The sequence below is a fragment of the Protomyctophum parallelum genome (assembly GCF_964188405.1).
Source record: "Protomyctophum parallelum genome assembly, chromosome: 11".
Taxonomy (NCBI): domain Eukaryota; kingdom Metazoa; phylum Chordata; class Actinopteri; order Myctophiformes; family Myctophidae; genus Protomyctophum; species Protomyctophum parallelum.
The window spans coordinates 19,646,851-19,672,414 of NC_139707.1; the positions used below are offsets into that span (position 1 = coordinate 19,646,851).

Below are 25,564 nucleotides of genomic sequence, written 5' to 3' on the forward strand. Positions count from 1 at the left end.
GCCCATACAGAGAGAGTGGAAGTGAACTATGTAGTATGTTCAACAAATTGTTACGCACAACTTGTGGTTTCCTGAGCTGTGAAATGAGATACCTGGTTAATGTGCCTGCTAGGTTCACGGTGAGGAGGGCTGCTCATTGCCTAGTGTCTGCTCTACTGAGCTTGGTTGGCTGATTATCTCAGGGTCACATGGGGATTTAGAACTGAGATTATGAACAAACAGCCACAGGGGGAGATCATGGAGATGCAGTTGTTGTACTTTTCTGAATAACAGTGAGTATATCATGTTCTATCACAATTGGATTTTCAACCAATTTATGACAGTGTCAAACCATGAGTGGATAATCAGAACATAATCTAGGCAGATTTCCTTGATAAAGGTCTGGCTCACTCACAAGCTTTTCACAAGGTCATGTAACAAGTAGCTCAACAAATGAATAACATGTCCTATAAAAGGTTGTGTTCATTTTTGAGCGGTTCTTAACGGCGTGTGTATGTACTGTACTGTATGTCTGTTTGGAGTACGAATAGCTGCAATACCTCTGGCAGCCAGCCAGCAGTGTTGTTGAGAAGCCTGCACCGCTCAGTTCACACACGGGTGTGATTTCTTTCCTCCTTTATTGACATCTGGGACATAGCAGACTTTGCACAAGTTAGTGATTTTTCTTTTCTGAGGTCAAAAAGTGTGTGTATTCTGGGACAGCTTTAGTGTGCATCCATCTATCTATCTATCTATCTATCTATCTATCTATCTATCTATCTATCTATCTATCTATCTATCTATCTATCTATCTATCTATCTATCTATCTAGATAAATGCACCAAGTCTCTGTCTGTCTGTCTGTCTGTCCGTCCGTCCGTCCGTCCGTCCGTCCGTCCGTCCGCCCGCCCGCCCGTCCACCCGTCCGTCCGTCCGTGTGTGTTTGTAATCCACGTAACTCAAGAACCGTTCTCCCCACCGACTTCAAATTCGACACACGTGTTCCACACAACCACAGTGGCCGATGTCAAGTCAGTCGGACCCACGGTTGTCCAGAACTGCCCCAAAAAGGTCTCTGCCCGGGCTCTGGACAGGGCCCCTGCCCAGGGTCCATATAGGGAGCTGGCCTGTTCTGACCTCATTCTGATGAATGCATATACTCCATATTTGGGCAGGCCTGACAAAGAACTCCATATATTGGCATAAAAGGGACACAGACATAATATCTGGATGGGGCATGCATTTCCAACTTGCATCGTTCCAAGTAGACCAGTACCCAACGGGCACCGATGTAGAGGCCCCACGGGCACCTCTCTAGTATCACATAAATCAGCTTGTCTGCTAAACTGTGAATCTTTATACTCTGACTTTTACTGGATAAGAGCCAGCAGTCAGACCAGTGCCAAATTCCAAACCTCTGTTTGCCCCTCAAATACCACTATTATTCTCTGTCAAGTTGGACACTCCTCCTCCTACTACTGCATGCACTTCAGCTTTGTTTTGAATGTATACGTCTTAAACTTCTGCGAATACACATGAGTTGTCAATGTGAAATACAGTAGTCCACAAGCTACATAGAATGTGAACTTCAAGGTTCATTATATGCATGCATTAAACTGCCTTTCCAGGTGTGTAACTGCATCCACAACACTTGTGTGATGCATGCCACAGATTGTTGCACTCAGAATGAAGGGAATGACTCACTTTATGTACTACAACAGTAAGACGCCTGAGGGCGAGAAGCGACCTCACCCTAAAGGGCGTGCACAGGCCACATATTGAGCGTGTCTTGAGTGTACAGGGTTTGATGAGGTCAGATCAACATATGGAAATGTCAGAACAGGTCAGCTCCATATATGGAGATCTAAGGGTGGCCGTGGTAGCAGTGTCTTGAGTGTACAGGTGACTGCGATGAGGGCCCAGGTAGGTCCGGGCCTTAATTTTCGGGTTTGTTGAGAACTCTAGCTTTCCCCATGGGCTTTCCCCATGTATGGGGATTTTGAGTGACGAAAAACGCCCCATGTATGGGGATTTTGAGTGACGAAAAACGCCCCATGTATGGGGATTTTGAGTGATGAAAAACACAAGATTCCATAGTTAACTGCGACCTTTGGTCAAAACTAATACTTTATATATATTCATATTGCTGAGTGTGGCAGGAAGTAAAACTTTCCCTTATTGACAAATCATCTGTCAAATTTCAAATGTATCCCTCAATATATTTTTTAAGCAACATAGTTGCTATAACTCAGTGTAAAGTAGGCCTATAAACTTTTTAAATAACTAATAAGGAGGAGCGAGTTGAAAATAATTATTCAAATGATGTTTCAGTTGTAGCCTAGCCTATAGAATAGCTGCCGAAATAATTTAAAATAGTCATAGGCTATACCAAGTCTACTACTCAACAGTCGTCCCTTCACTTTGACAAAACGACATGACCCTACATTTGCATGACAAATATAACCATTGTTCATTCACTCGTCTTTTGACCGCCTTTTATGTCATCCGCTCACATGGTGGTAGAGTCACCCTCTCCATTGGAAAATAAATAAATAAATAATAATGTGGTGTAGGATTTCTAAAGTGACACAGTGACATTACGGACAGGACCGGTAGCCTATTGTTATTTCTGCCCCCATGGCCCGCCCTATATATGCGCCCCATGCATTTAGGAATATCAGTCTGCATGGTGATTGGCCTATTCACTTTAAATAGTAGCCTAGGCTAGTATGTATTAGTAGCTATGTGCATTCATATATCCTCCACAATGTTGGTTATTCAAGTTATATTAAAGTAATACTTTCACCGCAAATGGGGGTGAAATAGCCTACCAACTTAACACCCGGCACTGCCGGCAGGTTGTAGCCTAATGATAAGCATATGGTGAACCTGTTCTGACTCCTGTCAGGTGCAGCAGCAGAACGATGATGCTCGGTTTAGGCATGGCTACTACTAGTACTAGTACTACACACGCTTCGGATATTCAATATCAAGTTAAAAGTTATTTCTAAAATGGAGCTCGGACGGTAGCCTATAGTTAATGCTTACTCACATTCTTGTATCGGGATTCAGTTGCCGATGCAGGGTTAGAGAAAATCCAAAGAGGCTCCCCGGTTCTCCGATTTTCCTGAGAACATTACTGGTGTCAAAATTAAAGGCGACGGCCAATTCCGAAAAATATAAAAGTGCAAAATAAAAGACTGGGTGTCTCCTTTGGATCAGCATTGTCACGTGTGGTGTGAGTGCAGTGACCCAAATCTATCCGGAGCTTAAGCTTGTAGTGTAAAGTTGTGTGCCGGTGGCTCCGCTCCGCTCCCCACTGCTCGGTAGTCACAAATGATGTGAACTGTGAATGCTGCCGTTGTTTTTCCCGGGGTTAGAACTTCTGATGAAGAGAAGAGCCAGAGCCCCCTCCTGTGGGTAGTCCCTGCTCCTTACGTCATCGCTAGCTCACTTTATTCTCACACGTGTACTGTGCGCAGTAGGGATAAGATAGCTCTGATGCGTTAACGTATGGACCAGAGCTATAAGAATAAGATATCATACAATACAACAATTTGTTGTCATAGGCTAATTCAATTAAATTATAGTTTAAACACCAAATAGGGGGAAGAAAAAAAGATAATACTGTTTGTTGGCTGGATGGAGGATCCATACTGTAGCAACTCAACTGTAAAGCAATGCAATCAGCTGGGCAGATAACCAGGCAATCAATGGAATAGGCATGCACTGGCACACTGTGACTGCATGTGTCCACTATCTCCTCCTTTTTGTAGGCTATTGATGCTGAAAAGCTTTTACATTTTAGTTAAGGAAAATTATGATATATAGATAGGCTACTGCACAAAAAAGTAGAAACATAGTTTTGAGTTTCAAATTGGTTATTGCCTATTGTATCCTAATATGTGGTTGCTCATCCAAATATATATATTTTTAACTAATCCATTCTTATTACGTTATCATGACTAAGCAGTCTGTTGTTCTCTGTTATTTCTTAGTATATAGTTTTTATATTCTTTTAGAATATCTTTCATACAGGAAGCATGCTTGCTATTAATCATGTTCCTTCTATGTACAGCATAAGCATACATATCTGTAGGCTATCTCTAACCCTCTATATATCCTCACAAAAATAAACTGTATAATTATGATAGGATATATAATTCTCATTCCATACAATGTATTAGGTGTTTGATCATGGCTGCTATATCTGAACAGAACTGGGCTATGCTCACCCAGCAGAACACAACACAATGTGAGCATTGTCAAAAGCTCAAAGCTGGTGGGGGTGAAGGAGCAAATAGAAAGGTCTTAGTACATTCCTAATTGCAACAAATCACTTGGGAAGTTCTTTTATGTTATGTGTTATCTGTGCACAATTAAGTTATGCTGATCGTATAATGTTAAAATCTAGAAAGAAGGGCTCTGCAATAATGTAATACTGTTTGGATACAACTCTGGGACCATAACCATATACTGTAGGACATTATATGCTCAGTAATGCAATATGTGTACACTACAGTGACAATGGCTCCCTGCAGCTTATTATTCTCCCCAGACTCTGAACCTGAGTTCAGTTCACACACACACACACACACACACACACACACACACACACACACACACACACACACACACACACACACACACACACACACACAGTAGCTGCAAGAGAAACGGGACTACATTCCAGTATTTTGTAATGTGTGATTTCAAATCAGTTAATATCTTCTATAACTATTAATCTGTAGATTACCCTTGTGTTTTAATTTGAGTGTTGTTAATTACATGACCTAACATACCGGTAGTCTGTATTGAGTGTTTTGTTAAAGTGATTGTTATTTGGGGAACTTTAACTGTGCTCCTGCCCTCATGACCCTCATGACCCTCAATAACATAACAAACAAATCTCCTATACACTGTAGCCTTTTCTGGCTTGCTACTATGTTTTCAGCTACTATACTGGAGAAAAAGATATTTCATTCACCTTTGACACTCAAAGACTACCTGCACTATACCAGCAAACTTTATTTATGTATTATTCAAACCAATGTATCATTATGGTAATTCCCTATTCCCATTATGTAGTCCCTGTCACTTGTGACACCTACTGTTTGTCTTGGGGAGGGTGTGTAGACAACCATGTCTCCTCCAATACATGTGATATATTGGAGGCGACACCTGCTCACTGCCAGCCACTTCTTTGCACAGTGAGGAGTTTCGCGAGGAGGGTGTAAACTAAGCTTGCAGAGGAACCCGCTATCCTTAATAAAAGTTCCAGTCCCCACTGAACAGGTGCCCTGACCAATGTGTAAAGTCGCTATAGTGCAGTGACAGTTTCCCATCCCCACCTGACTTCTCAACGGCAACGATAGCCAATTGTGTTCATTGGAATTTCTGGCCAAGCCATATTCTAATCTCATTTGGTGGGGGGCATGAAATTTACCCCTGCACCAAACAGCCGCGCCTACTGGCAACCTTTGAGGTGGAATGTTGACTTGCATGTTGCCAAATGATTGGATTGCTGCTTAAATGTCAATATGACAGCTTTGACCAGATTATGCAAACAACAACAAATATTTTATTTCCTCACTTAGAGAAAAGAAAGTGGCAGAGCATCACCCCGGTGTGATCCTGCAGTGCTGCACCCCTGAATGGGAGGGGATACGTTAAACAAATAGGGCTCTCCCAATCAAATCAACCCTAGGTACTCTGGTGTCATCATCACTCACTGAAAGTCAGTCAGTCAGTGATGTCAGTCATGTGCAAACATTATAAGGCTGTTCCTGGTACCACCATAATAATTTATGTTAAAATACAGGAGTGTAGACCTGCCCTTTTTGTTCCATTCCTAAACCAATAATCCTGCTACTCTGACAAAACTCTGTCTAATCACTAATCAGCACAACTGATGATATTATTACTTGCGCAAGCACTGTAATATCCAAACACTGTAATATCCTCAAAGTCCATAGACTTGGAAAAACATAGTTAGAACAACTTCAGAAGTAGTAGGATGTGACATAATAGATAGTACCTGATCTTATGATCTGGATTTTGGGAGAAATACAGGGACTCGCATTAAGCCATAATAAGATATACTTTATTTTGCTGATTTTGCTTATGGTGCAGAGGACAAAATGTATTCTTCAAAGCTGGACCTCTCAGAGACATTGGTTGAACGAGTTAACTTCCTGTTGTACTCCTGAAAAGATTGTAAGGAGGAACCCAGCAACATTTGGGAAAATATGGGGTTCCTTTATTTCTTTATTACCATCATTGAGTCCTGGTAACTAAATAGGATGTTGGAATACGAGGGAACAGAGAGGGTATAGAGCAGGGGTAACCAACCAGGGGCTCGCGAGCTACCAGTAGCTCGCGGGAACCTTTCAAGTCGATCCCGAAGTGACGGGCAGCAATACACAGCAGAATGTCGTTCGCAAAAAAAGAGCAGATCTACAAGCTAACAACGTATAGAGGCTCGATGCATTTCAGCTTGAAGATCTGTTCCCCTTGCTACCACCGCACCGCCCTCGGCCCTCCCCCTTTTAGCACTCTGTGCTCATGTGCTGTCTGTTGTTCCCTCGCAGGCAGCACACAGAGCAATGAGAGCATCAGAGTGAACGCAGCATGATAGCGTCCCCGACACGTTGAATATTATTATTTGTAAAGTTCGAACGCCAACTTTTAACACTGCACGGCTGCACGCACAAATAAAGAGTGCACTCGGCACTCGCACATGACGGATTATTATCGATCAAAACAATCCTTAGCGTGTTGCACAGCATGAATGATATAGTAATCACCGACCTGGCTGGATAAATATCACTATGACAAATTGTCAAAATGTTTAGTGCCGCTGTCAAAACATGACACAGTGAGAGTTGAAGATTCTAACTATTGAACAAGAAAGCCACAGTTTTGAAGGAAGTGGGTCCTAGACAGGGCTTGACGCTTAGCTCATGGATGCATGGATGATAGACAGACTATCCGTTTTTATCCTGCTGTTCCATCATGTGATATTCGATGCAGGGCAAGATGCTCGATTGTGAATTAAATTGTAACATTCTCCTTGGCTTTGACTGCTTCAGACAGAACATCTGACACACAGCTACGGTAGACTATTAATTTACTATTAGCTGTTAACTTACTCGGCTGCCTACCGTTGCTCGTTAATCAGGTCACACAATGGATGGACCACTGATATTTATCAATCCAGGTCGGTGATTTTGTAACATGCTTTTGTAAGCGACGCTAAGGATTGTTTTGATCGATAATAATCCGTCATGTGCGTGCGCGAGTGCACTCTTTATTTGTGCGTGCAGCCGTGCACAGTGTTTCTCCCACGTTTGGTTAAAAGTTGGCGTTCAAACTTTACAAATATGTGAATATTCATTGAAATGGGAAACAAAATATTGTGCTGTAAAAGCAATTCATGTCCTTTGCATTTTTTTTTATTAAAAAAAAACTCAACAAAGAAGTTTATTTGTATTTTTGTCCTAATATTTTTTATTTCTAATACATTTTGTCTTAAAGCGCAAATAACATACTTTCTAAAATGGCTTTTAATATTTAATATATTGTCTATGTCCCTCAAAGTTATTTCTAATGGTTTTGAGCCTCAAATCACCACTGATATAACCAGGCCTTGTCATTTCTTTCTGGACTTTGAAAGCAGTTTTAGCTGCAGTACCACAATGTCCTGAGGTGGTGGGGGTGCAGATGCAGATTATTTAATATTTGAGTCATTATAATACTGATGCTAGATAAAACCAGGTTGTTTCCATTCCATGCCAGCTTGGAAAATCGACAATGGTGGACATTGTAAACAAAGTGGAAATTATACAAAGTAGGGTGACATTGATGACATCACGATGAGGCCAAAATCAGTTGAGCTGTTCCTGAGAGCAATTTCTATTAAAGCACCTGATATGATATGAAAGCCTGATTGTTCAAAATTGGTTATTTGTGGGGATAGAAAACACATATGGGAGCTCCAAAAACAGAAAAGAAATGGAAAAAGTTTAATTCTATGTTATAGGTCCTTTAATATTATTTGACATTGATAATATAACTTACTATACGTTTTTATTCTTATTTAAGCTTTAGTCTTTGTGTGGATGTGTGCACATGCATTGAGCCTGTCAGAAATAGCAAAAAAACAAGTGTTTTTTCTAACACGTTTTAGTGGTAGATCTTGGCTTACAATTGGGAATAAAATGGGCTCTTGGGCTTGAAAAGGTTGGTTACCACTGGTATAGAGGGTTCAATTACCCAACATATGGAGGTCTCACTCACACAAGGGAGAGTCCTGACCCCCATGTAGAGGTAAGACTGTAAGACACCATCTTCAACACGTTTAGTGAGTTTGCCTGGTGGTGAGCCAAGTCACATAATCTATTCTGTAGTTCTTGAGAGTTCTTGAGAGTTGAAACCAAATATGTCTTCCCTGTGTATTTTTGGTTTCTTCTTGAAAGATGAAAGGCTTTGAGTCAAAATGCCCAATCGAAAAAAAAGTGACATCATAACCCTATACAATGATATGCCCAAAAAAGGGATGCCAGGTTAAAAACACTGATACTTCCTTTTGTTTTATTTTTAACATCATGATGCCATTCATCTCAGTCTATCAAATGCAACATCCAGTTCACCTCAGTATAGGGTTTACCGTTTACCATTCATAGCCAATGGGTGGAGATCGCTGGAGATTGTAATGATTCTAATGGAAAAACGTGCACACTTGAGGGTATCTACATTGAACTTCATTGCTTGCTCAGCACATAGTGGTCCATTCTCCCACCTGGTGCCGTGACCTGTGAAGCATGTAACCTCACCTTGAATTCAACAGAGCACACAAACGGTACTTTTACATCCACTGTTTGCCCTAGGTGGCTGTGTAATATGAGCTGTCGAAAGAGGTGAACCTAAGTGGAAGTGTATTGTCTCTGGTCAATAGGAAAGGAGAAACTGGAGAGATACCCGTTTTGAACAAGGGGTGTAGGTGGCCCCCACAGGTGAGAAAGCTTTTCTTCACTGATTAGCTGCACTTCTGTAAGAGCAAAAATGCATAATAAACTACCGTATACAGCCAGTAGTTTAAGCTCTCAAACTGTTTATTTTATGCTATACCGTATGATATAGTCTGTACTAGTGGTTTTCAATTTCAACTCTTTTGTGCCCAAGGCAAACTAATAGGCAAGTCAATGCACACCTGTACTCAATGCACTCAATGCACACCTGTACTAAAAAGGGGAAAAACAATCTAAGTTCCAGTTAAGGCACCAACTGTGTAGGTTGTTTTGAGCAATTGAACCCTGCTACTCTGGACATAATGTCCCAAATCACTCAATTATGAAACACATTTTTCACTATATCGCCTTGTTGCCAACAAACGAGATGTGAATTCCACCACCAGTAAACCTAGGACTGTTTTGCAACTTAACAGAATAGTGTAGCCATATAGCCATTATACCCAAAATGCTGTGTTCCATTAATAAACACAACTTTTGTTTAGAAAAGTGTGTGCCAAACATTCTAATGGCTATATTTTGTTTCTCTGGCACCTTGGGTTTTAAAAGACCTGTAAACCAGACCTCTGGTGAGATTGGAGGGCCAATTACTCGCATTTCACTGTAATGAAATCAGCACTAAAGGGTGGAGGAAACCAAACCCACAAGTTATCCGACAGACAAGGGAAACATGCCCATAATGCACAGCAGGCGTAGTTATTCAGTTGCACTCAATGAAGGCATTCAGCCAGCTGTTGTACCAAGGCATCAACCCAAAACTGGTCACTGCAATGTAATGTAATAATGACAGATGCATTGCCCCTCCTCTGATCATTGACTGTTGAAACTTCTCTTGCACATCATTCCACCCTGTCTGCCTCTTTTACTTTATCTTAAAATATATGAATATGGAAACTTGTTGATAAAGTTTTTGGGTTCTTTAAAGAAATGACTACGGTATAACACACAGAGGTAGCCTACTACTACTAGGGTCCTATCTTGCGTGCAACCTTCCCCATGCATGCCTAAACTTTCCTGGCATGTTGTACTATTTTGAAAAACATTTTAAAATAGTTTCAATTGCCGATCTACAAGCTCACAATGTCGATGTAGTTTGGCTATTTTCACAATTTTAAAATGTTTTTCAAAACAAAATGACAAAAAGTGAAGATAGGGCCCTCCCCTGAGTGCGGAGAGGTCAAGATTGTTTGCTGTGGTGCTTGCATGTAAAAAGCATGTGGACCGATGCATTCGTTAAAAGTAAACACATACACGTATATGTGTTATATACAGTGCAAGGTCATTTTAATCAAATGCAACATGAACCCTCAGCAACACACACTGCTTGATATTTAAAACATTTACAGAATTACAACATAACTACCATTATTCTTGCAAATTTATGAAATACACTGAAGTAGTGTCATGCCCAAATTCACAGCAGGCATAATTCTGAGAATGATGTCATTCACTGATAGCATACATTCTCAAGTATTGTGCATGCTGTAGCCTAATACAGACATGACATCAGTAACCTCCTCCTAACTGGGTGCACAATTACCTTTCACTGTTTTACAGTGAAAGTGCATGAATGGCCAGTGACTTTTTAGAAGTTGTGTCTGCATCAGTGCACTGTGTGAAGCATGGCGTTAAATCACAGTGTGTGAAAGCTCCTGATCCCGGTCCTGTTGTGACAGTGCCGTGGTCCTTTGTAGGGGGAACGGTCGCAGTAAATCTACTCTGCTCCCCTCTCACAAAGGACTGCTTCCATTTATGGCTGCTGGGTGGGGGGTGTGCCCCAGTGAATCAACAATGAGGGGAGTGGGACCACAGACCTCAGTGAATTCTTTCTCAGGCTGGCCCTACGGATGACACAAGGAATTCTAGGGGACTCCTTTGATTTGCAAAGTGCAAAATCGTGTTGCGTCAGTAAAGAGTAAATGCCCTCTGATTGTTTTAGCATTGTCATAACCATGAATTTACAGGTGGTGATGATTGCAATGTTAAATATCTGGGCCCCTTATGCATTTCCCATTTATGTTATGCTGAACAAATCATAAAATATAGGAAGCTTTAATTGTCAATGGACTTGAACTATAGATTTATGTTATTTATGTTCTTTTAGGATTTGTAATATATTGTGTAGTGAATTACATTCACATAAGTATCAAACAAGCATTTTACAAGGTAAGGTGAACATTTCCTCCCAGGGCCAGTTGCCTTGTTGTTCAAAATTACTTCTCTTCAGGGGGAAAGCCACCATGACGAATGCAAAGGAAACATGTACTTAATAAAAAAAAAGTTCTAAACGTAAACCTAATCTTCTGTAGTCCTGCAGATTAGAACAGATTTCATTAAACAGACTGGTCAAGGACAATTGGACAGGTTATTTGCATTTATAATATGAGTGTATAGAATCATTATACACATTTCCTGATAGAAATTATGGTACATGTCAATTCTACTTTAGATTTATGTACATTAGCAACACTGGAAAAAAAAGAAAATGAACGACCCACTACGTCTTTGGGTGTATTGAAAGCATCTCGTTGAGGTATCCAGTGTGTGTCCACTATTAAACCAGAGCCTAAAAACCCCCAGAAATCTAACATGATTTGGCTGAAAGTGAGTTGCCAAGGTTATGAATGCTCCAATACTCCCAGCAGGACATCATCTCAGAGAATCCCACAACAGCTTCTCTATTGGGCTGGAAACCTGCCCACATTTAACACAGTTTTTGCACTCACACACTTCCACACTGGCCCTAGCTGGGCTTTCGATGAATGTACTGTATAGTAGGCTACAAAAACAAAAGAAAGGGAAAAGCTTTTTGGAGTAAAATGGAGCTTCGCTAGCTTGTACCTCAACACGACCCCTGGATTGTATGTAACGCACATGCAATATGTATCTTTCTAAATCATAGGCTTTGTGCCTGCCTGCCTGCTGTGGCCTATCACACAGCAGCCACTGTGCTCTCATGTAATCACACACACACACACACACACACACACACACACACACACACACACACACACACACACACACACACACACACACACACACACACACACACACACACACACACGTCCCACAGAGCAAAACGGACACTTTGTGAATATGGCCAGTGGACATTTCCATTGAAAACAGACAGCAGCGGTTACCATGGATTCCTAGTAACAAGTCATATGGACAACCAAAGTGGGTCATTGCATTATTCTGAATACAGAATACAGTATCCTTATAACTTGCCTTATTACTGTACTCTTAACTTATTTTGAATGTTTCTGTTTAATGTAAATGTTTGTTTTGTATAGTTCATAGTTTCTACTTTTTGTACTGCTGCTACTACCCAGGGCTCCTTGACAATAGATAGGCTATTGTATCTTAATGGGACCTGTATAAAGGTAGAACATAACTAGAAATCCTGCAGAATTGCTAGTGTGGTTGCCTATCTCTATAGGAATATTGTTCAATTAGACGACAAGCAGATTATTGGTATTGCACTATAGGCAACCACACTAATAATAATAATAAAATAGTCAAAGGTCTCATTATGTCTGATAGACAAAGAACGGTGTCATCAAAATGATCTCTATTCACATCTTTTCTTATATGCTTGCAACAACTCCCTGAAGTGCATACAGATCAGCGTGAGTCCGCGACCCTGTCGACACCTGAATTTCCCCACAGGAAAGGGTAAATAACCATTAAAGGTCTATCATTGGTAAACAAGCGATTACAAACCTGTCTGTGTGCCCATTTTTGGGAAAACAGACAAGTGGGCCCCCAAATAATTGGCACACTAAATGTTATTGATTATAAATATAATATTAATATACATGCTTTAAGGGACACTTCACCCCTTTTGCAACCTGATCTTATTTTAATGATGTTTGGGAGACAAGAAACACTTTCCTGGGGTTTAATACGTGTTTTTAGATATTTTAGTATTTCAAAGTGCCAGATATCATGGACACTGGTCTCACTTCCTTCCTGGACTACATGTTGTCTCATTATGATTGATCATTAAAATAATCATGCTCTGAAATGCACATCGCTCACCCATCTGTTGTCAGTTGGCCGCGCACACTTTTGAGATTTTCAAGTGCTGCCTTATCCAGAAAAGTTTGAGAACCACAGGAAGAGAACCTTTTGCCAGGATATAATTTAGGTTCACTCGGATGCATGTACACATCTTTCAACCATTTGCAATGAATGAGATGCGAGGCTAACCTGATGTGTGGACTTAAGATAATTTAATACAGAAGGGAATGCACATTACATTTAAAAGTTGAAAATATTTCATAAGACTGTGTTGTTGTAAATATAAGCTTTGGAATTAATCAATAAGTGAGGACATGAGTGGGAGCAGAAGGGATCAATTCACACCTCTCTGAGGTCTGTGTGCTTTGTTTGTGCAAGTGAGGTTGAAGATTAGATGCTTAGCTGTTCTCTATACTGACATGACACCCTTGTGTTTATATGGCCTCACTGCAAAATACTTAATGTTTTACTTTCACAACTTTCATAATGGGTTTATATGGGATGTACCATTGTACAGAAATGAAAAGAATGATGAATTATAGGCACTCAAAACCATGATGACATATCATATCCTATAACAATAATTCTTAGCTCCTAATAATTTCCAGCAACTTTGCCAGGTTTCTGGACTGAAAGAGTGATAAATAATGGATGATCATATCAATAAGCGTTAGGCTAAATTATTGATGACACAAGTGCATCTATTACAGTAGGTATGCTTTTAGGCTTTCAAATATCCTTACTTTGATCACATAGTGATTAAACTAATACACAATTCACAGAGAAAGAATACTTTTTCTTTTATTTGAAAAATCTCCCCCCGGCAAGCGTCACTGCCGTATCACAGAATATGGCTTAACAGATATTTATATCTGAATGTCTGATGCTGAAGGCCAGGACCACTGGGACAGATATGGGGCACACTAAAAGCCACTTGCACATGTCTCTTGTCCTTTGGCATAATTTTCATGTCAGTGAACACAGAATGGCTCCGCTGTACCAGCTGCTGGTATACATGAAAACATAGGGACTAAAATCAATTAACTGGACACTGTCACCATAACAACAGGACTACTGAAGTGGGATGAACTGAGAGGATGCAAGGCAGTTGGAATTGTGCATTTCATTTCAGAAACGTGGATGGTCATGATGAAATGCTGCCTGTCCAGCACAGTTTGAACAAAACCACAAATGGTACTAACATAATAGTACACCACAGTGTGGCTCATGATCTCATGAGGCAGGGGTGGTGGTCTGGCATGCCCTGTTATGCAGAGCCTGCTCAGGGTTGTACAGAATATTCTGGCACTGGCACATCCTGAAGTCGAGTATCAGCACACTGAGACTGTAGCACTATGGTGTGAAATCCCCTCACTCTGGTATCTCAAGTGATGACTCAAGGCATTCCCATGAGGGCACCACCTGCTTGTCTGTATCGATCCTGACAGTATACACTTTCCAAATACGTCGTTTTTGAGCAGTGCAAGCCGTTCCAACATTTGACCGTGTGCGTCCATTTGTCCATATCAGTACGGCAACAACAGCTGCAGCCACAATTCCAGAGGTTTCTCCCTGACAGTATATGCAATGTGGCCCACTTTTGGCTGTTGAGAAACGGCTTCTAACCATGCATTATTTGACACTTTTGGCTGTTGAGAAACGGCTTCTAACCATTATTTGACACTTTTGGCTGTTGAGAAACGGCTTCTAACCATTATTTGACACTTTTGGCTGTTGAGAAACGGATATACTGAAGCGGGCGGTACATGTTTGGTTTCCCATATGGGAGACCCAGTTTGAATCTGGGTGTTAGCAGCAAAACAGGGCTGGATCCGGCCCTGACATCCTGGGCGCGTTCGGAAATACCGCACCAGAGCAAACTCGCCCATTAGTTTGCATTGCACAGTCCGAACACGCCCCCTGTCCATATAAACCACAGAGAACTGTTTGGGTGCTTTCTAGGTCCATCTCAGTAGATAGATGTCTCAGAGAAGATTACAATAATTTTATCATAATCGATTGGACAGCTTGGTGTGTTTTACTGGTGTGGTGATAATTTTCAGAAGATTACTTATCTTTTTTTTTAAAGAAGTCTATATTAACTATTTTGATGTTGATGATTTGTGTGTGCGCATGTATTGTGGTTAATACATGTGCCAATGTGCCATACAACTGTCCTTGATCCTTACACAACTCACAAATGTCACAAAAGTCTCCTCATTATTTTAAATAGAACATTAGAGGCTTTCACACTGAACATGAAATGAACAAATGTAGGCCTGTATATGTGCTGTAGATTTTGTTGTTTTTTTAAGATTTCGTTTTTGGCTTTTCTGCCTTTATTGATAGTATCAAGTGAAGATGGACAGGAAAGAGGGAGAGAGAGAAGGGGAGAGACAGGCAGCAAAGATTATCATGAACAGGAGTCGAACACGTGACACGCTGTCAGGCCAAAGCCTATATGTGGCATGCGCCTGACCACTTGGCCAGCCAGCGCCTCACAGACAGGAGTCTGTAGGAGTTTGGAGTTCTGTAAGAAAAGGCCCAGTTGTGTGTGTGTGTGTGTGCGCTCAATGATGCATATAGCCAGTCTGCAACTGGTGTATGGGGTGACAAGAATCCAGATACAAACTGTTCATTTGAAGGACAGAAGTGTTGCTTGTGTGGGATGGGGGGAGTTGCTATTAAATTTGACAATAGGCCTAATATTGCCTGTTATTCTGTTATTAAACCCCTCTGGTGTCTCACATTTTGTGTTAAAATGCTAATTTTGGTCATTGGTGGTAGCCTACAGGCCGACTTGGTAGGCCTAGCCCGAGACGAGAGACAGCGAAATCCAGAGACATAGGTCCCAACGTATTATCTTCCGTCGTGGCTTATTATTCAATAGGTCGCTGTTTAAATATTAATTTGTCCCGACGGTTTAATAATTCGCCCCAACGGTTAATTTTCGTCGGGCTATTTATGAATCCGTCGGCGTTCGCAACGTATTTTATAATAGGTCGCGGCGGTTTGATAATAATTCGCCTCGACGGTTTATTTTTCGTCTGCGTATTACAAATCGTCGTGCAGTATTAATTAATACGTCGAAAGGGTGCATGCTGCCTTTCCCCGTGGAGAACCTGCAGGGCAGCAGGCCTTTTTACGCGCGCATCGTGCCCGGGGATCGGCGCAATACCGCGTGCGCCTCGCCGGTCCGGTTCCGTGGAGGGATGGCCCGACCCTCGTCCGTGAAGCCCTGGGGGGGTGGGGGGGTCCCCGTGGACCCTTGGGGGATCACGGAGGTCCGCATAGGAGCGACGAGAGTGAGTGAGTGAGTGAGTGTGTGAGTGTGTGTGTGTGTGTGTGTGTGTGTGTGTAGCCATGTGTGCAACTATATTCTCGCACCTATACAGTCTGAGCGCTTGTGCTCCTATCCATGTGCCTCCCCCCCCCCCACCCCATGTGGACCCTTGGGGGGGGGGGTCCCTTTGCACTTTGTGTAGAAGCTGCGTATAGCCTCATACTGAAAGAAATACTATTTTACGCACAGCGCAAGGCAATGTGATTACGATCGTCCTTCTGGGGGGGGGGGGGGGGGGGGGGGGGGGGGGTCCCTGGCCAACACAATAGATAAATAGATAACCTACAAGGACATATGAATTTATATACAAGGCTATATTAATTTAGCCGATCATCAAAGCTCTGTCTGTCTGTCTGTGTCTCAATGACTCGCCTTAGGCGGATATAGGCTACAAGTACAACCTTTATTAAAGTAATCGCACTCAGACAGAGTATAGGCCTAAAAGAGTGAGTTCTCGCATTGCGTTCTGTGCGTCGTAGCGCATGCAGATAGACAGATAGGGGGGGGGGGGGCAGTTTGACAACAGCGGCTGATACATGTTCATTGATGATGACTTTGATGTTGTTGCCGTTGTTTATATACATCTGCTGGTGGGGGGTGCTGCTATATCTTGATTGCCCATTTGTATAACACATATTATATAATATAGGTGCTTGTATGGTGCGTGTATATATAATAGGCCTACATTTAAATGACCACATTTAACACACACAAACACACACACACACACACACACACTAGAGCCCTGCACGGGCCTAAAATATAGGCCCGTGCCCGGCCCGGGGCCCGTGGAGTTAAGGCCCGTCCGGCCCTAAGCCCGTTGGTACAGTCCAGAAACGGCCCGGGCCCTTAGAGTATATATATTTATAGAGAAGGCACCCAGAGGAAATCTTGAGGCGAAATGGACATAGTGGCCGAATGAAGGTATTGCAGCCTGGCCCCAAACACATGAACGCGCTGTCCGTTGACTATCATTGTACACGTTCACGACGGACGACGCTCGTGCGCGTTCAACGGCAGCGCGTTCATGTGTTTGGGGCCACTCACCATTGCAATCCGTCCCAGAATGCACTCTGTTCCTACCCGGAAGGAGGAGTGAATCCGCCTCATGCGCTTTTGAGCAACTCAATGCAAGTGGATGGGAGGAGAACTCGGGTGTCTTCTCTATAGATATATATACTCTATGCCCGGGCCCGGCCCGGAAGCCTGACATATTTTTATTTAATATTTCAAGCATGCGTGCCGCCGCCGTGGTCGCTCTATTGGTGCACGGACGCAGCAGCAGCAGCTACTCACTCACAGCTGCACTATATCGCTCTGATAACCCCACATTAAGGAACAAGAAGTCAATAACACACAGACATCACACTAAAAAGTAGCCTACTTAATTATAGTTTTATACAGTAGCTGCTGCACGTGCACTGTCAATCAGCACAACGCGTTGTGAGCTTGCAGATCGGCTATCGCGGACTCACGCTGCATTATAAAACCCAGAGTAGACGGACAATAATAAGAACACTTACGTTATGTATCTGCATTCTGCAGTTTCTGCAATGTACAAATCCAACTTTGTTTAGTGTGGTAATAATGCTCCCACAGTATTTAATGTTTTTAGAGCCGTAGCCTATAGGCTACTTACTTAGTACTCGGTGTGTGTGTGTGTGTGTGTGTGTGTGTGTGTGTGTGTGTGTGTGTGTGTGTGTGTGTGTGTGTGTGTGTGTGTGTGTGTGTACAGCTGCGCTGCACAATAATTAGGAGAGAGAGAGGACGAGAGTTTATAGGTGCGGAGCGAGAGAGATTGAATGTAAAACACGTTGTTTCAAAGTCTTTATAGTTTTGACCTGATTTTAGTGTGCTTGCCTTGTGGCTTGTGTGTGTGCGGACACTGCGGAGGGGTTATTGTCACGTCACTATGGAGCATGCTGCCGCGCTGCTGAAGCAAGTCCAGTCTGGGTGAAATTCACATCGGAAAATTAATATAACGGCGCGTGAGCCCGCCCGGCCCTGGGCCCGTTGGGCAGTGACAAAGTCGGCCCGGGCCCGGCCCGTTTTGGTGGGCCGGGCCGGGCCCTGTCGGTACGGGCTTGCAGGTCTCTAACACACACACACACACACACACACACACACACGTGCAGTCTTTTCGGTGCGCAAAAGAGGTGAGAGCTCGGGAACGCAGGCTCGCCTGGAGACGGCGGAGAGCTCCACGGAACCGGGCCGGCGAGGCGCACGTGGTGGTGCCGGGCCCGGGCGCGTGGGCCGATCGCCGGGCACGATGCGCGCATAAAAAGGCCTGCTGCCCTGCAGGTTCTCCACAAAAGGCATGCATGCACCCTTTCGACGTATTAATTAATACGGCACGACGAGTTGTAATACGCCGACGAAAAATAAACCGTCAAGGCGAATTATTATCAAACCGCCGCGACCTAATATAAAATACGTCGCGAACGCCGACGGATTCATAAATAGCCCCGACGAAAATTAACCGTTGGGGCGAATTATTAAACCGTCGGGACGAATTAATATTTAAACAGCGACCTATTGAATAATAAGCCACGACGGAAGATAATACGTTGGGACCTACGTCTCCGCCCCGAATGGATTTCGCCCCACCTCCTAGCCCTGGGGAAATATTTCTCATGTTATTTTAACATAAAAAACACATCTTACAGGAAAATAGACAATGACAGAGGTTTACAACAGAAAGCCAACTATTAAGGGACTAGGGAATTTGAACACTGATGACTGCCACTGCCAGTCACAATGTGGGACAGGGTCTCAATTTGTGGGACACGTGCAAAGTATGAGGGACTGTCCCATGCAAAGGGAGACATCTAGTGGTGGTTATTCAAAAGATAATTTAAATAGAGTGCAATCAGAGTGAGTATGTGACTATGTGCATTTCATCATTACTGTGGTCCTCCTGATGGACAATTATTTCGTCATTTCGTGTAGGCTATACGCATTGTTCAGTCCAGTCCTTATCAAATAACAAGATTCCTTTACAGGATCTCCTCACTGGTCAACAAAAACAGGAGCCTGTTAGGTTTCTTCGACTATGCATGCACCTCTTGGTATACCATGTATCCACGGATAGCCTTGTATATCCACGGATATCCCAAGCCGTGTATATCCACGGCTTCCGTGACAATTACCTAAACATGAGAGAGATGTGCCATCTATGCGCACGCACGATGGTTGATTCCATTCACACCTCTCTCTCTCTACAACCTCTCTCTCTGCACATGACCATGACCATGAAATGGAAAGCAAAATACAGCAAGATATAGTTTCACATGCCACGCATAGACTTGTTGGTGTAGGCTATACTGCGCAATGGCATTTGGCCTGGGTCCTTATTATGGGTATAGGTTAATAGCAGTTTCTCTGTAGCGGTCCGCAATTTTGTTCAAGCTTCACACTCCAATACAAACTATTTGAATAAATAAAGGTTGTACATGTAACCAAGTGTAGCAAAGGATTTACTTTTATAGTTATGACTACGCCACCTTGAGATAGTTCAAGGAATTACATAAATAGACTAGTAAACTGGGTTCCCCAACCAATGCAAGTTATTACAAAGTTCCAAAACACAGGAATTTATTAACTTTTAAGAACAGTATGGAATAACAAATATTTATTAGACCAATTTCATATATATAATGCAGTAAAATGCGAACAATATCTTAAAAAACTAAGAACAAAGCTAAACACACGCACTGAACCACACAGCAGGAAAACAACAAGAGGAAATGGCTCAATTAAATAAAACCAAACACTAAAATCAGTCTAAACAAACAAAACAAAACAGCAGTGGTGACATCTATAAGGAAGTGAAAACAAAACATTTAGTACACTATAAAGTTAAACAAATAAATCATTGCAACAACTATTTGATATGATGTATAGTTTGTATACCTATTTGAGTCTGTGTTCATTCACATCGGCCCCTCTGGCACATGAGCTCATCGCTTCCGCAGGCACATGAAACTCACACTGGGTAGGGTAGTAACAAATAATAAAAATACTTATTTAGAAAACACTTATTTAGTACCAACTAAATAACATCTATCCATCATGTTACTCACCAAGGCAGGGACAGATAAAATACAATTAAAGGTATATATTCAGTGATTTCACTTAATTCAAATATCACTTATTTTTTTGTTTTGTTGTGATAATCCTCCCTACTAGAGTGTGCTGGCCATATAAGGAGTTCCTCCCTGTCCCCAGTTAACCCCTGGGGGTCAAAAAACCTTAGGTTTCGTTTTTGACTCTCTATCCTGATTGGACGAAAGGCTGGGTCCCACAGCCAAAAACGAAACCTACGGTTTTTTGAGTGAAATCACTGAATATACCTTTAAGACATGATCTCAGGACCCACAGCCAACACCAAGAAACCTGTGTTTGTTAGACTGCAGGGCCTTTAAATCAGCGGTTCCCAAAGTGGGTGGTCCACGGACCCCTAGGGGTACGCGACGCATAGCCAGGGGGTACCCAAGCCCCCGCTCTCTCTCTCTTTTTTTTGAGGGGGCTAGTGAATCATGGTGTGTGTGTGATATGAAATGTCCAGTACCTCCCCAGTGCCTCCCCAAGTGCCACCCCAGTGTCTGCCCTGCAGTGTCTGCCCAGTGTCTGCCCAGTGCCTCCCCAGTGTCTGCCATGGTGCCTCCCCAGTGTCTGCCCAGTACCTCCCCAGTGTCCCCTGAGTGCCTCCCCAGTGTACCCCTGAGTGCCTCCCCAGTGTCTCCCCAGTGCCTCTCCAATGTCGCCCCAGTGGCTGCAGTTTCTCCCCAGTGCCTCCCCAGTGCCTTCCCAGTGCCTCCCCAGTGTCCCCTCAGTGCTTCCCCAGTGCCTCACCACTGTCCCCCTGAGTGCCTCCCCAGTGTCCCCCAGTGCCTCCCCAGTGTCCCCCAGTGCCTCCCCAGTGTCCCCCTGAGTGCCTCCCGAGTGCCTCCCCAGTGCCTCCCCAGTGTCCCCCTGAGTGCCTCCCCAGTGTCTCCCCAGTGCCTCCGCAGTGTCTCCCCAGTGTCCCCTCAGTGGCTTCCCAGTGCCTTCCCAGTGTCCCCCTGAGTGCATCCCCAGTGCCCAGCCGAGTGCCTCCCCAGTGTCCCCCTGAGTGCCTCCCCATGCTCCCCAGTGTCTCCCCGGTGTCTCCCCAGTGCCTCCCCAGTGTCCCCTCAGTGCCTTCCCAGTGCCTCCCCAGTGTCCCCTCAGTGCCTTCCCAGTGCCTCCCCAGTGTCCCCTCAGTGCCTTCCCAGTGCCTCCCCAGTGTCCCCCTGAGTGCCTCCAGAGTGCCTCCCCAGTGCCTCCCCAGTGTCCCCCTGAGTGCCTCCCGAGTGCCTCCCGAGTGCCTCCCCAGTGTCTCCCAGTGCCTCCCCAGTGCCTGCCCAGTGTCCCCCAGTGTCCTCCCATGTGTCTCCAATAGCAATACAAGAGCAATAATACAAATCAATCTTAATTTATTAATCTTATTAATTAATTATTGAATCAAATTAATTAATTAATCAAAATGTTCTACGCAAGAAGGCCCCCCTGCGCCCAGCACCATGCCAAAGCTTTTTCCTGCAGGAAACACTGCTTGTGGTTGTAAATATATTGTTATCTGTGTTGCGAGGATGAGGGGGTACCTGGGGGCCCCAAAGGCTCAATTCCAGCCGGCTACATACACAGTGCAGTACATATCAGTGCAATTAACCTCTGGGAAAATCCCTAATTGAGAGTGTAGGCAAGCGTGTAGCAAGCGCACCACAGATCATATAGGCTGCATGGCTAACAGGGCTTGGGCACTATACCCTACCATCTCTCTATATCATTTGATAAAGGCATATTAAAAACGTAACCACAGCACCTCAAAGGCCCTTAAAACAAGGCTCCAGACCTCCCAAAAGCCAAAACAAACTGGTCAGGCTCCTACTTGGCCTCACCCCCCGAGCCCATGCACCTGACTCCTTCAAAACCGCTCTCAAAGTGCACCTATAGGCCTACGGACGGCTGCAATTCGAAACTGGCCCCCATAAAATCGGAATATTTTTCCCCGCTCACTGTATATGTTTCTTTTCCCTTTTTATGATGAACTCCTGTTCTGTTCTTTGGCTATATATATATAGAAGTGTCTATTTGTATGTCTCTAAATGTTTTGATGAATTGAACAAGGTGGACCGGTGCCGGTGGACCCTCTTGTAAACAAGTGTAATGCTTATTGGGTCGTCCACTCACAGTAGGCCTATACTCTACGACTGGCTAGTAGCTACCGTTCTAACCTCTGTATTGCCTGTCACTAAAAGGATCCATGCTGCCATCTAGAGGTAAATAAACTTGGGCACGTCAAAAGATGGAGAATTAAATTACGTAACCAAAAATGACATTTTGGGTTACAGCTGAGCTGCATGACAACGTATTAAGTGCTGCATATGTGGATGGTGCATAATATGGCTACTAACCTGCAGTAGCCTTCCTAGTGGACCATATGTGACCTCTCCTATTCTGCCTGCTGTCTCATCAAGCATTGACACAAGTCCAGGTTGGAGCAGTTGGTAGAGTGTGGTTTATTCACCTGATAAAGCACAATGGGACACACAACCACAGCTCAGACACAGTAATACATCTGGGTCATCTCCCTCAGTATGGAGTTCCTCTGTACTGACATAGTGATCGTATAGTGGTTATATTGTTTTGACATAATCTGACAAAAATACAAACATTCCCTTAATACATGAACTCAAGTACAGCAGAATAATTCCCCTCTAAAACTCCATTTTTATGTACAGTAAGTAACATGAACATTAGTGCCACATACTGAAATAAATGCAAAAGCAACAACAATATCACACAGCTGCACAGAACATACCTGATAAAGCACAATGGGACACACAACCACAGCTCAGACACAGTAATACATCTGGGTCATCTCCTGTTCAGACACAACATACTCCATGTCAGTGAATTCTCATGTAACACAGGCTACACAGCACAGCTAACAGCTAGCAACATGCTAACCGTTTTGTAAACAATGAAATAAGAAATGTCATATCATGAAATACAAAAACGAGTGTTACTGAATAACTTTATGTAAACATCAGTGCATATCTGGCCACTTATATGAAGCATAGATGTTTGTAATTAATTTGTTTGTGCCTGAGCAAACAGGAGACCATCTTACCCTCAGTATGGAGTTCCTCTGTACTGAGGAGTACCCACAATGCAACACAACATCTTCCAGATAAAATGTATTACATACAAAACGAAATGAATTAGCCTGGCTGTGTCCCAAGTTTAACATAATTGAACTATAAAGAAAGTATTTCTTAACACTGTTACATACACCCCCCTCAAATTATGTTAAATTCTTGCGCAAATCTCTCATCATCAACCAAAAAAACATATTGACCAGTGACCACTCAAAAAAAGAGTGAATGAAACAGAGCGCTGACGTATTACAGTCAATACAACATCCTCCTGTAAGGAGTACAAGAGAATAGGGTAACCCCACACTTCACACAGACCGATAGAAGATGCCATTTACACCTCCTGAACATCTTAGCCCACATTGCACACTTCAAACTAAAATGACAGTCACAAATCTCTATCCCAAAACAAGGCTCATCAGAAACTTCCAACGAAGACAGGAGAAAAAAAAACTGGTTATTTAGACCACAAACATACTCTCAAAGTAAGTGGTTCAAAACTGAATTTGAAGGTGAGGAATCCTCAACCTCTTGTGGCGACATTTCACAAATCAATCTGTTAGGAGGTCTGACATGTCTCCCAACCCTGGTAGTGACCACACCAGCTTGACCTGCACTTACACCCTGAGGCCGTGTGCAAACAGCAACCTGGCTAACATCATGTAAAAGATCTAAGTGAGACACACTGACTGAGTCTAGATCAGGTGAGTGAGCTACAACAGGGGAAGGTGCTGTCTCAGGAGCTACACTGACAGGGACTGAATCAGGAGAAGGGAATGTAACAGCAGTGACAGGGTCAGGGAAAGTGACTGCATTGGTAGGGATGGGTTCCGGGGAAGGGACTGCACCAGCTGGGATGGGGTCCGATCCATCAGGGGTATCGGCTATGTCACCAGAGAGGGAATCACTTCCTGCAGCCATGGAGAGAACTTCATCCACATCACTCCCATCAACAGAGTCCTCAATCTCAGGAGTATTCATGAGCCAATCCATAGTCTGGACATTGCGATCCTCACCACCAGCTGCCACTGACTCCTGGCCACTTCCATCAGCCACGACATCGAGATCCGACCCAACAAAGGAGATCGGAGCTTCATCCTCATCCAAATTCAGGAAATTCACTGAGAGAAGAAGGTTCCTGTGAACAACTTTCTCCTTGCCTGTCTGCGCATTTTTTATCCTGTACACGTTGATGTCAGGTCTCACTGACACAACGTCATAAGGAGCCGAGTCCCATCTGTCAGAGAGCTTCCTTTTGCCTTTTTCGCCACGAGTGGCTAGCAACACCCTATCGCCCACAGCCAACGAAGAGCCTTTGACTCGGCGGTTGTATATTCTGGCGTGACGTGCTTGCTCCTGGAGGCTGTGTCTTCGAGCAATCTCTGCGGCTGCACACAAGTCCCGCCTTAAGCGAGAAACAAACTCAGTGCGGCTGACCACCTTGTCATCCTGGCGGACATGTTGGAACATGATGTCAATGGGGAGACGCGGGACTCGCCCGAACATCAGGAAGAATGGGGCAAAGCTGGTGGTCTCGTGGACTGTACAGTTGTAGCAGAAGGTCAATGTCTGTAGCATCTGTGGCCATCTGGCTTTTGCTGTAGGGGGCAGGACTCTCAACATGTTCCCCAGTGTCCTGTTGAAACGTTCCGTAACACCATTACCCATTGGATGGTAAGGGGTGGTGCGAGACTTGTGAACTCCCGCCATCTCCAGAAGCTCTTTCATGAGCCTGCTCCCGAAGTTGGCACCCTGGTCTGAGTGGATCCTCTGGGGAAACCCATAAATACAGAAGAAGTCATCCCACAACCGGCGGGCGACTTGCTTCGCAGACTGATTTCGACAGGGAAAGGCATGTGCCATCTTGGAGAAGTGGTCTGTCACCACCAAGACGTCGACTGTCTTCTTGTCACTCAGCTCGGCAGACCAGAAATCGATACACACCAATTCCATCGGCGCAGATGTCCGTATGCTCTCAAGGGGTGCACGGGCCTCGGGTTCAGGTG

General features: G+C 43.7%; 1 protein-coding gene across 2 annotated transcripts in view; it reads right to left on the minus strand.

The window, feature by feature from the left end:
* The window catches only part of itga6a (integrin, alpha 6a), a 50,180-nt gene that overhangs the window by 13,314 nt on the left and 11,302 nt on the right, over window positions 1-25,564 (minus strand). The window contains exon 1 of one of the 2 annotated variants that reach the window (XM_083776220.1): window positions 3,032-3,245. The exons of the other annotated variant lie outside the window; for it this stretch is intronic. Within the exon in view, the coding sequence (XP_083632346.1) occupies window positions 3,032-3,204 (173 nt within the window). The 5' untranslated portion in view covers window positions 3,205-3,245. Of the gene's footprint in view, window positions 1-3,031; window positions 3,246-25,564 lie in introns of those variants that run through there. 2 annotated transcript variants of the gene reach the window in all.